The following is a 13,293-nucleotide window of genomic DNA, read 5'->3' as shown; positions in this document are numbered from 1 at the left end:
AGCTCCAATAGAGAGATGGACTATGAAGTATGGACACTCTTCAAATTAGGTGTGTCTCAGTATCGGATATGCGGCGGTGTTTGATACCCGTACGACACTCTTAGAACACGTGTGAGGTTACTCATGAAAGTATTAGTAAAAACAAAAATTTCTTTTTATTGCTTCAACATACCTTTGACACTCCTAAGACTCATCTATAAATAATATTGTACAAAAAAAAGTCCCCTTTTTTCTTTAAATGACAATAACATGAATTTAAAGTATTCATAAATTATTTGTTCATCAATATTGGTCTATGATTCAAGGGAAAGTTTTCTTTTCTCTGTAAAGACTCTAATCTCAGTCTCACTCACTTCACATAAATGCATGGAAAGTTCGGAAAACCCCAAACAAGGAACAACACTGGTCCAACATATATCAATCCTGTAGTAAATTGTCAAGGCTTTCTTGTGTTGCAAGTTAGCAAAATACTTGTAAGTACCCTATTTTCTTCTGCTAATGCATAAAACAACAGTATCTATAATTTTTCCTCTTGTTTAACTGTTTTGGTACATCTGAAGACATGTCTGGTCTTGTATATTGCTTGTTATCAGATATTGTCTGGTTCAGCGTTGTTTCATTTTTCAATGAATATGAATCAATCTGGCTTGCTTCAATTGGTCTCAAGTGATTCTGATTTGAGAAATCCGGTGCTATTTTGTTGTAATTTACTTCCTTCATGCTAAGATCTGCTCCTGTGTGCCTGAATGAACCGAAAGGAAATAAAAGTGTCAATCAAATATATTGTAAACTACATTTTCTGATACTTGCCTAATATTTCCAAACAATCATATGTAACAATATATATAAACATAATTTTCGTGATTGTTCGTCTAAATAACCACGTAATTTTTGTAATTATTCGTCTAAATAACCATTCAAGAATCTCACATTGTATAGCAATATAGTCTAAGCACTGATTATAAATGGGAAACAATCCTCACCTTACAAAGCAGTTTTGTGAGGTGGAGTTAGACTTACCTGAAGTTTTGGATTTCGAGATCATCTAAACTTTCCCGTAGTATGTTGCTGCTTGGTCCTTTTGCACTGACATCATTTTCAACAGATGGCTGAACAAGTTTTGCAGAATACGGATACTCTTTGTCATCTTTTTCTTTGCAGCTTGTCTCATCATTAACAAAGCTAAAAGAGAACCTGCGTGAACGAAATCCGTATTTCTGAACTGATGAAATAGCCCTTTCTAATGTTTCTAAAGCCTGTTTTACATTTGAGCTGATATATACATTACTCTTTCTCTTCAATACACCTCGTATATTATCATATTCAATTGAAACGTCATGTTCTTTATTCACATCCTTTTCAATTTGTACAATATCTTCAATATTTGCTTCTATGGTCGCTTCACTATCTGCGTCGACAATCTCACAATTCTTTTGGCCCTTTAGCACAATAGATGTATCAACTTCCCCGACTGAAATGTCATTTACTTTCTTTACATTCTTTTCAATTTGTACAATCTCTCCAATATCTGCTTCTGCAATCTCTTCTCTATCTGCATCTACAATCTCACAGTTACTATTTCCTTTTAGTACAAAAGATGTATTGCTTTCCTCAAATGGAATGTCGTGTACTTTCTTGACATCCTTCTCAATTTGTACAATCTCTTCAATATTTTCTTCTACAATCTCTTCACTGTCTGCGTTGACAATCTCACAATTCCTACTGCCATGTAGTACAAAAGATGTATCACCTTCCTCAGTTGAAATGTCATGCACTTTCTTGAAATCCTTCTCACTTTGTACAATCTCTTCACTACCTGTATCTAAAATCTCACCATTGTAATTATTTGCATTTTGGTTGCTTCTATCCTCCCGAGACATATTTTTCACCCAATCTTGCTTACTTTGACTAAGCTCTTCAGCAGGAAAAATGCTTGCAACTTGCTTAAGCTCGTCCTCATCCATAGCATTTGATTCATCGGTATTGTATAGAGCTTCACGAATTCTAACATACAACAAGTCAGTCAAGGCCTTGCCGAATTCTTTGTCGCCGTTCATCTTAGAAGCTACAGCCTATAACAACACCAAGGGCTGGTTAGTGTCAGAAGATGATAAAAAAGAACTTACAAATATAGTTTTTAAAAGAAACATATCTGAAAAGAATGTACAACCTTCTGATAAAGTCTGAAACCACTGCCAATAAGTTGCCTTGAAATGAAATTTATAAGGGATGGAGGCATAAAATCCAGCTTGATATCCAAATTCCCTATTGCCCTACAAAATTTGACAAAAAATAATTAAAATACATTACAATACTCGATCATAATTTTCCATGAAACAAAATATTACTTATTGGCAAAAAGCAGCTATTTGCAAAATCAATGATAAAAATTATCTATCCGAAGAAGTTAAATAACCAAGGTTCAAACCCAATGAAAGAGAAATTTCTAACATAACTTCTATACTAACATTTTCCAATCAACAAATGATATAAAATCCTTCCAAGCTACTACTAATGTTTGAGTACTCACTTAAAAAAACTCACCGGAAATAACTTCTTTCAGATGTCACCTTTTGTATAACATAACCTCCCAACAAATCAATTCTCACAACACCCTTTGCTTCAGGAATCACATCATTGCTGAAGCCATCAATAGTCTCATTAATTTTCTCTGACTCAGTGACCTGAGATAAAATTAAGCATAAATTTCTTAAAACATAAAGATAATACTTCATAGTTAACTTTCTACAGAAAGAAAAGAAAAGAAAAAAGAAACAGAAAAAAAGATCGAGGTGAGTACCGTTTTCAAAAGAACTACTATCAAGTCATCTTGAATGTACTCAAACAGATAATAATGCGCTACAGCCTCCCTTGTAGACAGTGGCCATGGAGGCTTCATCCTTTCTTACAAAATATGGAACAATACAAGCATTCAAAAGTGAAGGCGTTTAATATGGCGAGTGAGATTAAAATGGGATACTTTTTTCAATTGTTGCTTGCAATACAAACCTTATTAGTGCTATTTGTTCTCCAGTCTGGACCTTCTGCAAACAATCAGATGCAGTAACTTTGAAAGTAGGAACAGTAAACTGTGGCCACCTGAGAAATGAAAATTGTGATAAAGGTTATTTTATCAAGTATCTCACTTAGATTCAAATTAATTTGTATGCTTAATAATATCAGTTGGTGTCTGGTAGCCATAATTTTCATTAATTGTTCTAATTACCACCCTTACATAGATATTCATGAGTGAAAAAATAAATTACATTAGTTTTCAATGTCATGTCATTATGAGACAAATACGAAGAAAACTGAATGTACATCATCTTAATGATCATGATGATTCTCACCATTTCTTATAAAGGGATGATTCCCATGAGACGCATAAAGCTGTCATCAACAAAATAATTCATTAAAATTTCACATATCAAAATATATAATATGGTCTTCGTTGTTAAACTTAAAAAGGGTGATGCTAAAAAAAATTGACTGATTTAATGTGACTGACCAACATCAACAGGTCCATCTACATAGCCTTCAATAAGCAATGTATTATAGGGAGTTCCCTCTGGTCCTTCACGATACATAACACGGAATTCCTCGTTATCCTGTTTTAACTGTCGAAAGAAGAAAAACGATCAAAATTGCCTTGAGAATTTAATTGAAAAATTCATGTATCTAATGATGAAAGCAAAATTAGACTTCAGAACATAATTGTTAGTTGTTACACAAGATTGCATTAGTTCATTGAATTTTTTCCCCTTCTGAAATGAAGTTATCAATTGGATAAAAATAAAACAAAACTTGGTCAAAATTATAGAGTAGATAGCCTACTTTCCAATCAGTCCTTGATGTGCTAAATCCTCCACTTTCATCTGCAGAAGCACTTCTCATCATATCAAGAAAGTTTGATAACTCAGCAGTCTTATTTTCTAGTTTCTCCTCATATCCTGCAACAAAAAAAGAAATAGATAAACTCATGATACTAGTGGTAACATATATTTCTTCCAGAACAAGCTCAAATCATATATACCTTCCAATTCCATCTCTGATTGTGAAGAATGATGGAGTTGACTTTTGACAAGAGTTTTGAGTTTCTCATAATTTGTAAGATCAAATGAGGTAAGAGTGTTATCCAACCTCTCCCTATATTGCACAATATTTTTCCTTTTGTCCATCTTTATGTATCTAAAAAAAGAAGGAAGAAGAGCCTTCCATCAGAAAGTCAAAGTTATGCCATAAACAACTATTTATATGATATTATTATGATATGATTATTCTTCAAAATCATATAAGAAAAAAAGTACTTGTCAGCTACTTAATTGTCCTAAAAGGTTTCTGTTCACACCATAAATTTGAAAATTTTCAGCCACTAGTTAACTGAATTTGGACAGAGAAAGGACACCTAATTAGATGACATATTATTTAATGAAACCACATGATCAAAACCAAACTCAAGATGAAATAAAATTCATATTCATATAGTTTTAAAATAAACTATGATACTATATTATATATCTATCTTAGACAAAAGTATTTACTAATGACATGTGGCAGAATTTGACAGAACCGTTAGTACTACTAAATAATAGTACTTTTATCATTCCCAATACAATATATTCCACTTTTCCCTTTATTTATACACTTTTCTTAATCTGTGTGAAAAACCAAAGTAGGTCAATTATACCGGGAAAACTGCAAAGGAGTCAAAGATTTTAATTTAGTGGGACCATCCATGATGCATACCCGATCACACAATAATACAGCTATATATGAATGATGATATGTACGTTCATATTTAATTATATCATATGATATGCATGATAATATAGGGAAAGTTTTGGTTGGTAGTTAGTTACAAAAAGAAAAAAGATGTGGTAGTAGGTATTGTATGAAACTGAGAATAGATCAAAAGAATGAGGTTAATTTGGCAATGGTGGGTACTAACTACTACTAGAGTTGAGGGTGTGTCTCTGTTTCTTTCTTAGTTTAGAAAAAGTCCAGAAACAATTGCATGTATGATGTATAATCATGAATAAACTCTTGCTCTTGCCTCCATTGCAATGTTGTCATGAAATGATCTTAACTTTGGTCGGTGTCCTTTAGTTAATATTCCCCATGCTGCTAATATTATATTTGAATTAAAATAGAAAATATCAAATTTAAAATATGAACCGTTTGATGTCAAATTCAACAACTTGATAATATATACTAAATGCAGAATGCCTCAGATTTTTTACCGCAGAATAGAAGATAATCTTCTCGAGTTTACACTACTACATGATTCAAAGATTTGATCTTACATGATCACTCTTAAGTATGTCATAATAAGTTTTGAGGTATTGTTCACTTTTTTTTTATTTTTAGACAAGGTATTGTTCACTTTAGATTGTTGAATGAGTTATCATGATTTTTGTCATTTATAAAAGACGTCTCATTGGATTGAAGAGTATGAGTGTTGCATATAAACTATCATTTGCTCGATTCTCAAGCAATATGGGATTTAAGGTGTACCGAAACGGTTGCCCCAAAATAAATTTAGATGATTATAGATTTATTGCTCTTAATTCATTTAGTAAAAATAAATAAAATATACTACATTGTTTTGATTTTTGTAATACAAATAGAAAAGTATGCTTAATTGAATCTTATTTTGTTAAAACAATCAAAATTTTAGAATAATTTTTTTCCGTAGAATAATGATTAAACACAGAAGGATTATCATACTTGTAATTTATTAATTTACTTACTTCTTATAAATCAACGAACATCCTTCGTAATAAACCTCTCAAAAAAAATTCGTCATATTGCGGTCCTTTATAAAAAAAAATGTTTTGAACGCTCAATTTTTAGATTTCTAAAATTCTAGGAAACGTTTAGGCTCTGTTTGGCAATATTAATTTTCAAGCTTATAACTTGTTCATACTACTAAAATAGACCTATTTGATAAAAAAAAAATTAAAGAATTTATGGGATTTTACTAGCTTAGTGTTTTTTGATAATTACTTCAACTAACGTTTCTGTCGATTGCTTTCATTTTCTCTATCAATCTTATTCTTATTAGTTAGTTCAACCTCATAACATACTAAACACTACAAATTTAATTTACTGACTTATCAGCTATAAATTTATACTTTACTCCTATAATTTTTTTTATACAAATCATATGTTATTAGCTATCAGCTACTTTTTAGAAGTTATAGTGAACATTTATTACTTAGAAAAAAAGTTATAGTGAACATTTAGGCATTTAGCTCATGCTAGCCTACATAATTAGAGTCGTCCCAGTAATTAAACAAAGTGTGGCCATGCAGTTTCGGTGTTTAATATGAACGTGAGGGTAGGAAAAAAAATGTAGAATCATTGATTATACGGTTGAAAACAATAACTACGTTTAGATGAAATCTACAAGTATTCTCCACATAGCAAATCACGTTCGAATCTAACAAAATTGGTTATTGTGTGGTTGAAAAGATTTTCCAGTTCAATTTCTTTCCGGAAATTCTTAAACAACGTGGATATTTCTCATTTAAGAATTTGCTTCAAACAAACTAGATATGACAACATTTATAAGACAGCATGGCCAGACATAACAAGTGTAACCATTAAACTAAGGTCATCTTTAATATTCATTTAATGTCATGAGGAGGCATAACTGTTTTTTCTCATTCTTGGTAGTAAACTAGTTATGGTCTAGAAGAAGAAAAAAAGTTTCATGATAAGCCTAAAAGTTTGGTAATGTAGATTAAATCAAGATTTCACACCCTACAAGTCATAGCTTTGAGCCCCTGCCTACACTTTAGGGTGAGGTAAAGTCTTCTAAGTATTCTGAGTCCAAATATTTTTCTCTGCCTTCCATTGGTATACTATTCCCTTCTCCTGAAATTTGGTACTAAAAAATGACATAATGTTATGTAGTGTTCTTGGTCATTTTCTTTTTCCAAGACACAATGATCTACAGCCATCAAATTATTAACTAATAGTACTATATGTAATGTTATGCACTTTGTAGCTTGTGGAAATCACGGCCAAAACCCAGATGTACATCTGAGTGGTCGAAACGGTTGGGCAGTGAGTTTTGCAAAACTTTGTTGTTAGAAAAAGGAGTTTCTGGTGGCAAGAACTACACCTTTGTTTCTAAGCCACCCCAATTGCAGGCATAAGATAAGAGCATTGTATAGGTGGTTAACACAGTTTTTGGTTGTAGGTAAATAGAAGGGAGGAAGAGATTAAAGTCTTACATGCTTGATTCAATTTTTCGAACGGAGGAAAAGAAATCCTTCCTAATTCAAATTTTGCTTGGAGAGTCGAAGGGAATAGAATATGAGTTTGTAAAATTGTAAATGCATAAAACAAAATCCTTAACATGTAACTTAAACACCATAGAGACAAAATGTAGATTTGCTCTTTCCTTCCATTAATAAATATATCTTCCCAGTCTTTGTGAACCAAACAAAAAGAGGGTTATCTCCATGGTTCTAAATTCAGGCTAACAACTACAATTGTGAGTTTACAAAAACAACATAATGGTTTTGAGGTTCTCGGCAACTGCATTGTAACTGCATCGGCTACAATTGACCTTAGCTATACGACAATATCAACCTCAACCATTCTCTTATTATCAGTAGCACAGAGGATAGAAGAAGTGCTATGACAGAAATGGCTTTCTTGCTTTCTTCAAATGACTCGGGCCACCGACTCCAGCATGGTTTTCTTGATTTATTCATGCATTGGTTAAAGTTTATGTGGTGAAAACAAGGTTCCTGGTCAACAAGAGAATGCATCGGCCCCATCCACCAGAAACCTAACTTAGTTGGTCTAAGAAACATGGAAGATGCTACTAAAAGCAAGGGGTGTAGAGTTTTTGAAAAATTGCACTGCGAGACACAATTTTGGTACTGTTTCGGAGTGCAAACAATCTCTTCCAAAGAGATGAAATCACTAAACAAGAAAAGCAAAGATTTTTGCTTCAGGCTATACGATAGACATGGATGAAGATATAATAATAATATTGATTGCATGTGGCTTTTTGAATGATAATAGTAGAGCAAGAATGTTTCTTATGTTGGATGTTAACCTAAGAAAGAATTAGAAAATAGAAATGTTCATTGAGTAATCTTTGTTCAACATGGTTGATGAGCATCAGTGGCTCGTTGATCTGATCAGTGGGGTTTCATCAGTTCTGTTTAACTTCATCTAAAGAATGACATACTCCCTCCGTTTCAAAATATATGCAAAATTCACTTTTTAGGTTCATTCATTTCATGATGTATGTGGTTTATATTATGAACCACATACATCATTAAAAGAATGAACCTAAAAAGTGAATTTTGCTTATATTTTGAAACGGAGGGAGTAACTTGTTTTGACAATTGAACTTTTCAACATGATCAAAGCGACAGCTTGTGTGGGCAATATGAAGGAGATCAATATTCTATCATAGAAGTTATAAAAAATGATGAAATGGAAATTTTAAACTCTATTTGATCCGACTTCATTCTACTCTCCAATGCGTTCTTGTTTTTGTTTCTTTGGTTGAGCCAAAAGCCTATTCAAATTTTACCAATCTAGTGAGAAAATGGCTGGGATGTGGTTGTTGGTAGACGGTATTCCTTTGATAATTGAAGTGTTTAAATACGGTATGGACTTACCCAAAACTACGTATCTATGATTTGAGCTTAAGTGCTTAACTACATACTTATTAAGTTGTTTTCTTTTCCATTCTATTGTGATCCACTGCTTTCGTAATATAAGTTAAGAGAAATGAATCGTGCTGTTAAAAAACAGGACAAGAACAGTTAAGCTGAAGCTTGTCAAAATGTATTTTTTCTGTTTACAAGGTGAAAAGAGGTGACCATCATTCAAAATGGTTCTTTTGTGATAAAAGGATCAGAAGAACCTGTTTGCCAAGTTCTGTTTGGGAGCCATAGAAATGCATGAACTTGTGCTGTTGATCCCAGCAGTAGGACAGCTGTCCTACTTGACCATGCTCGACAATATTTTATTGTGTTCAGGGTGGAAGCCAAGGAGGACAATTATTCTCCGCAGTTGGGATGTCGAGAAATTTGGCATGGTGGGTGTCTACTCCAATATGGTGGTTGTAACTGTAACTTAATGACATGACAGATGCTATTTTTGAAGGTTTTTGCAAGCCAATACGCAGAGGCGAAATGGGAAAGAGCTTTTCATTAAAGACTTTCAGACACTGAAGGATGATGAAAGAATGAATTACAGATGAACAATTTATTAAACAATTATTATCATATAAGTTATAAGCTTAATTCAGATACACTTTGGCAATTCAAAAGTAACAGTATCTCACTGTATTGTTTTTTGTTGTCTCCAAATTATCTGCTTATAGTTTCATCTTTTAATTTTATTAGCAAGACTTGTAAGAGATAAAGAGAAAAGACTGAGTAATGTTATTATTGTATCAAACAGAATTGGAATACATAAAAAACCAGCAGTAGTAAATATGAAACTTCTAGTCTGTCAAATCGCTTCTGCGTCTCAGAATCTCAACGCCTAAGTAATCAACCGGACCCTGAATAGCCACATGAGGCTTTCCGATCTTCACACGAACAGCAGATATCTCTTTGTGAATTGTCAAAGTGGAGATTGCAATTTTTTGGGCCACTGATTCCAGAAGGTTTTGAGCTGGTCCTTCAACAACTTCCTTAGCTATACTGCATCAACCAAGTGTGTATGTTTAGTTTAACATTGAAAAGCTCCACAAACATATGTTTGGCCTCAAAAATTACTCTTCTTTTGGGAACAAAGGTTATTGAAGATAAAATTAAGTGTTTATCATTCTAAAACAGAAGATAAAATACGGTCAAACTGTTTAAAATAAGGTATAAGTTGACTTCATAAGCTATCGTTGAGAGTTTATGGGAAATAAGCTTGGATCAGCTTATAGATGTGTCATAAGCTCTCCTAAATAGTTTCACAATGCTTGTGTCAGTATATAAAATCAAATAAATGAATCCAAACAAACCCAAAGTATGTTCAGAATGTTAAACCAAATTAAGCACAAACTATTCAGAAATACAATTCAAAATAACAGGGCAGTACCAATGTTAGACTCGGTACGTGGTCTATACCATTATAATTTATAGCAGTATATAAAGAAAACTTCAAAATTTAATATCATCAACCCTGGACAAATTTACCATTAACAACTCCGTTATTTATTTTTCAGAGATTTAAATCTACAGTATAATTTGAATTGGAAATTTTTCTATTATAAATTTGAAACAAGAAAATTAAATTAAATTAAATAGTAGTGGTAACAACAATCATTTTTAACATTCCATTTTCAATACTCACTCATAATTGACCAAAAATATTCAACACTCACTCTGAGCATTAAGTTTAGGCAAGTCATTGTTCACTATTTGATGAATAAATTTCATAAGAATAATGATAAAGTGGTGACTGTCACTGACCGATATATTTCAGCGTAGCTAAAAGTATCAGACAAATGATCAGAAATTCCAGCTGGTTTAAGATCCATCCAAGCATCTATATCTACAACGAACTTCTGTCCAAGGGTTTTTTCTTCCTTTATTGCTCCATGAAAACCAAAGAATGTCAATCCCCTCAGAATCAGTTTGTCTCCACCTATTAACGCATCCATTTTTTTGCTCCTGCAATTAAATAAATAAATAAACTCTGAATTAAACCTAAAGTAGTAGAGAGAGAGAGAGAGAGATAACGAGTGTGAGGGTGTGCATGTAATGGCAAACAATGAGGGGGGGAGGAACTAACCGCAGAGAGATATGACGATTGGTAGCGTGCCAGTCACTCACTCACTCACTGTTGAACCTCAGTTATTTGATTGGAGAGACGGGGATTCTCATTTTAAAACAACATCAAATCTACTATTTTGTCCTCAAATCTTTTTCTTTTTTTTTTGAAGGTATTTTGTCCTCAAATCATCATCCTCTTATAAAAGGAATATAACAATCATATCATTTTTTTTGACATAATCCATTTGATGACAACTTTGTTGACAACCTTGTTTTTCTCATTTCTTATTGGTCAAAAACAATGGAGAGAGAAAAATGAAGAGAGAGGATAACAACATCATGTGAGTATGAGAGAAAGTTGTCCAAAAGTTGTCAAAATGTGGTTGTCAAAATATCATTTCTCTTTTTTATAATAACATGTCACCCACCGGTCATGCTAAATGCTAATTATTCAATCTTTATTTAAGAAATCAATCATGCTAGTTATTTATTCAAAAGGAAAAGAAAAAATCTACGAGTGAATAGGCAAAAACCCCCCCTGAAATTGTAACTTTCGTCAAAAACCCTCCTGATTTTTAAGAAACTTCAAAAACCCCTTTGAAATTGTCAAACATTAGTCAATTACCCCCCTCCGTTTGTTTTGGCTGTTAAATGACTATTTTTTAAATTTTTTTTTTTTTTGCTTTCTTCATCTTCTTCCTTCCATTTTTTTCATCATCTTCATCAATATTCATAAAAAAATCCAGAAAAAAATTTAAGAAACAACTAACAACCATTAACAACAACATTAAAAATTCTGGAATTTAATTGCACTGTGAGACTAGTGATTCTGCTGCTGAAGCCTTTCTTCTCTGCTAATGTAGGATCCTGATTCGATTGAGGTGCGAAAGGATGAGATCGGGGTTAGTTTTTAGATTTTTACCATGATTATGGATCTTCCCATTAAATAGAATGTCTTTGGAGAACTTTTTATAATTGTTCGGCCATATCTCTTTCTAAATTCAGATTTTAGCTTTTACTAGTTTAATGAAGCATGAAACATGATTGTAAACAATATGTTAATTTCTCTGCTTTCGCTTATTACATTTTGAGACTAGGGATTGTGTGACTGAAGCCCTTCTTCTCTGCAAATGCAGGTTCCTCATTCGCTTGAAATGCGAAAAGATGAGATGGGGGTTAGTTTTTAGACTTTTACTATTATTTGTGGATCTTATGGTTAATGGTTGATGTTTCTTAAAAAAAAATTCTGGATTTTTTTATGAATATTGATGAAGATGATGAAAAAAGTGAAGGAAGAAGATGAAGAAAGCAAAAAAAAAAAAATTAGTCATTTAACAGCCAAAACAAACGGAGGGGGGTAATTGATTAACGTTTGACAATTTCAGGGGGGTTTTGAAGTTTCTTAAAAATTAGGGGGGTTTTTGACGAAAGTTACAATTTCAGGGGGTTTTTGCCTATTCATTCAAAAATCTATATTCTATGGCGTATAAATTAGCTGACTCAAGCCCCACTTACCGTCCAGCCTCTTTTTTTTTAAGGAATGTTTTTTTGTCGGCTGAGGCATTATATTCATTTAAATTGATAGAGTAATCGATACAATACATATTTAAAGTTGTTAAAAATAATTTATTAATGAACTTGCAGTATTCATATTAATAACATAAAATGACATACTATATATGTTTATAAGTTGACGACACCAAAATCATTGATTGAATATTTACTTGCTAATGGTTAATATAGTTTTTCCTTTTTAAACATTCCTTTGTAACAACGTGGACGTCTCATTTAAGAATTTGCTTCAAACAAGCTGGATTACCATATTTAAGAAAGCATGGCTGGACATAACATATAACATGATATAAGGATTGAACTAAGGTTGTCATGAATATTCATTTAATGTCATGAGGAGGCATACACACTCTCCTTCTTTTTTTGGTAAATTTAAGTATTTTCAGCTCGCAACTGCAAAGACTACCTCCCTCAGAGTAACTAAGATCAATTTAAGGGGTTGGTCTCTTTCTCCTTCTTTGCTAATGGTTTAGTGCCTTGTTTGTTTTTTGTAAAACTAATTCTGAATAAAAAGTGAATTATATTTCAATTTATTCATGTGAAAATCGTTGAACCATTAATCCGAGACTAAAAATCAATTGTAGAAACATAAGCTAAAAGTCCTAACTACAAATGTACTAACAAAAAGAATTTTAAAATTATTAAATGTAAGTTCACCATTTTTATCCATTAAAAGATCGCTCCTCCCCCGTGTGAATCAAACAAAAAGAGGATTGTCTTCAAGATTCTAATTTGATGTCAACAACTACAATTACGACCGCAACATAATGATTTTGAAGGTCTCCACAACTACACTGCATCAACGCACTTGTCTGCAATATCAAAGATCGCAACGCAACCACACCCCTAATTTTAATCACGGTTATCTCCGCTCGCCTCTTCTCAACCAAAAACAAAGCATTGAAATAAATCTCTACCTTCTCGTTCAATCAAAATCAACTCCTAATTTGAACCAGGAAAATTTACCTAA

The 13,293-nt window shown here is 32.5% G+C and overlaps 2 protein-coding genes and 1 long non-coding RNA gene across 3 annotated transcripts; 1 reads left to right on the top strand and 2 right to left on the bottom strand.

Annotated features, from left to right (window-relative positions):
* Positions 1–403: 403 nt before the first annotated feature.
* LOC146910893 (uncharacterized) lies at positions 404–4,221 on the bottom strand. The gene is made up of 10 exons (XM_085729546.1): positions 4,034–4,221; positions 3,835–3,950; positions 3,509–3,617; positions 3,351–3,390; positions 3,010–3,099; positions 2,801–2,900; positions 2,545–2,684; positions 2,171–2,273; positions 1,021–2,072; positions 404–742 (listed from the first exon to the last, which is right to left on the bottom strand). The coding sequence occupies exons 1-10, from the start codon at positions 4,176–4,178 to the stop codon at positions 496–498; spliced, it is 2,142 nt and encodes a 713-aa protein (XP_085585672.1). The 5' UTR covers positions 4,179–4,221; the 3' UTR covers positions 404–495.
* A 5,021-nt stretch (positions 4,222–9,242) lies between these two features.
* On the bottom strand, positions 9,243–10,923 carry LOC146910892 (dihydroneopterin aldolase 2-like). Its single transcript, XM_085725100.1, has 3 exons — positions 10,771–10,923; positions 10,449–10,649; positions 9,243–9,686 (listed from the first exon to the last, which is right to left on the bottom strand). The coding sequence occupies exons 2-3, from the start codon at positions 10,637–10,639 to the stop codon at positions 9,485–9,487; spliced, it is 393 nt and encodes a 130-aa protein (XP_085581226.1). The 5' UTR covers positions 10,640–10,649; positions 10,771–10,923; the 3' UTR covers positions 9,243–9,484.
* Positions 10,924–11,354: 431 nt separating this feature from the next.
* Positions 11,355–11,951, top strand: LOC146910891 (uncharacterized). Its single transcript, XR_015020545.1, has 2 exons — positions 11,355–11,653; positions 11,888–11,951. It is a non-coding gene; the product is annotated as an uncharacterized LOC146910891 (long non-coding RNA).
* Positions 11,952–13,293: the final 1,342 nt, after the last annotated feature.

Source organism: Medicago sativa, chromosome 7 (assembly GCF_051527215.1).
Source record: "Medicago sativa cultivar Bolivia chromosome 7, Bolivia_mono, whole genome shotgun sequence".
In the NCBI taxonomy this organism is placed as follows: Eukaryota; Viridiplantae; Streptophyta; class Magnoliopsida; order Fabales; family Fabaceae; genus Medicago; species Medicago sativa.
This window is presented reverse-complemented; position numbering and strand designations above follow the sequence as displayed.

Excerpts from the sequence above, each read along its gene's own strand:
- LOC146910893 (XM_085729546.1), bottom strand. The coding sequence starts at position 4,178 with ATGGACAAAAGGAAAAATATTGTGCAATATAGGGAGAGGTTGGATAAC. Across the intron at positions 3,100-3,350 it reads TCATCCCTTTATAAGAAATG|GTGGCCACAGTTTACTGTTC; the intron begins GTGAGAATCATC and ends TTCATTTCTCAG. Across the intron at positions 2,685-2,800 it reads TAGTAGTTCTTTTGAAAACG|GTCACTGAGTCAGAGAAAAT; the intron begins GTACTCACCTCG and ends ATTTTATCTCAG.
- LOC146910892 (XM_085725100.1), bottom strand. The coding sequence starts at position 10,639 with ATGGATGCGTTAATAGGTGGAGACAAACTGATTCTGAGGGGATTGACA. Across the intron at positions 9,687-10,448 it reads AGCTACGCTGAAATATATCG|TATAGCTAAGGAAGTTGTTG; the intron begins GTCAGTGACAGT and ends TGGTTGATGCAG.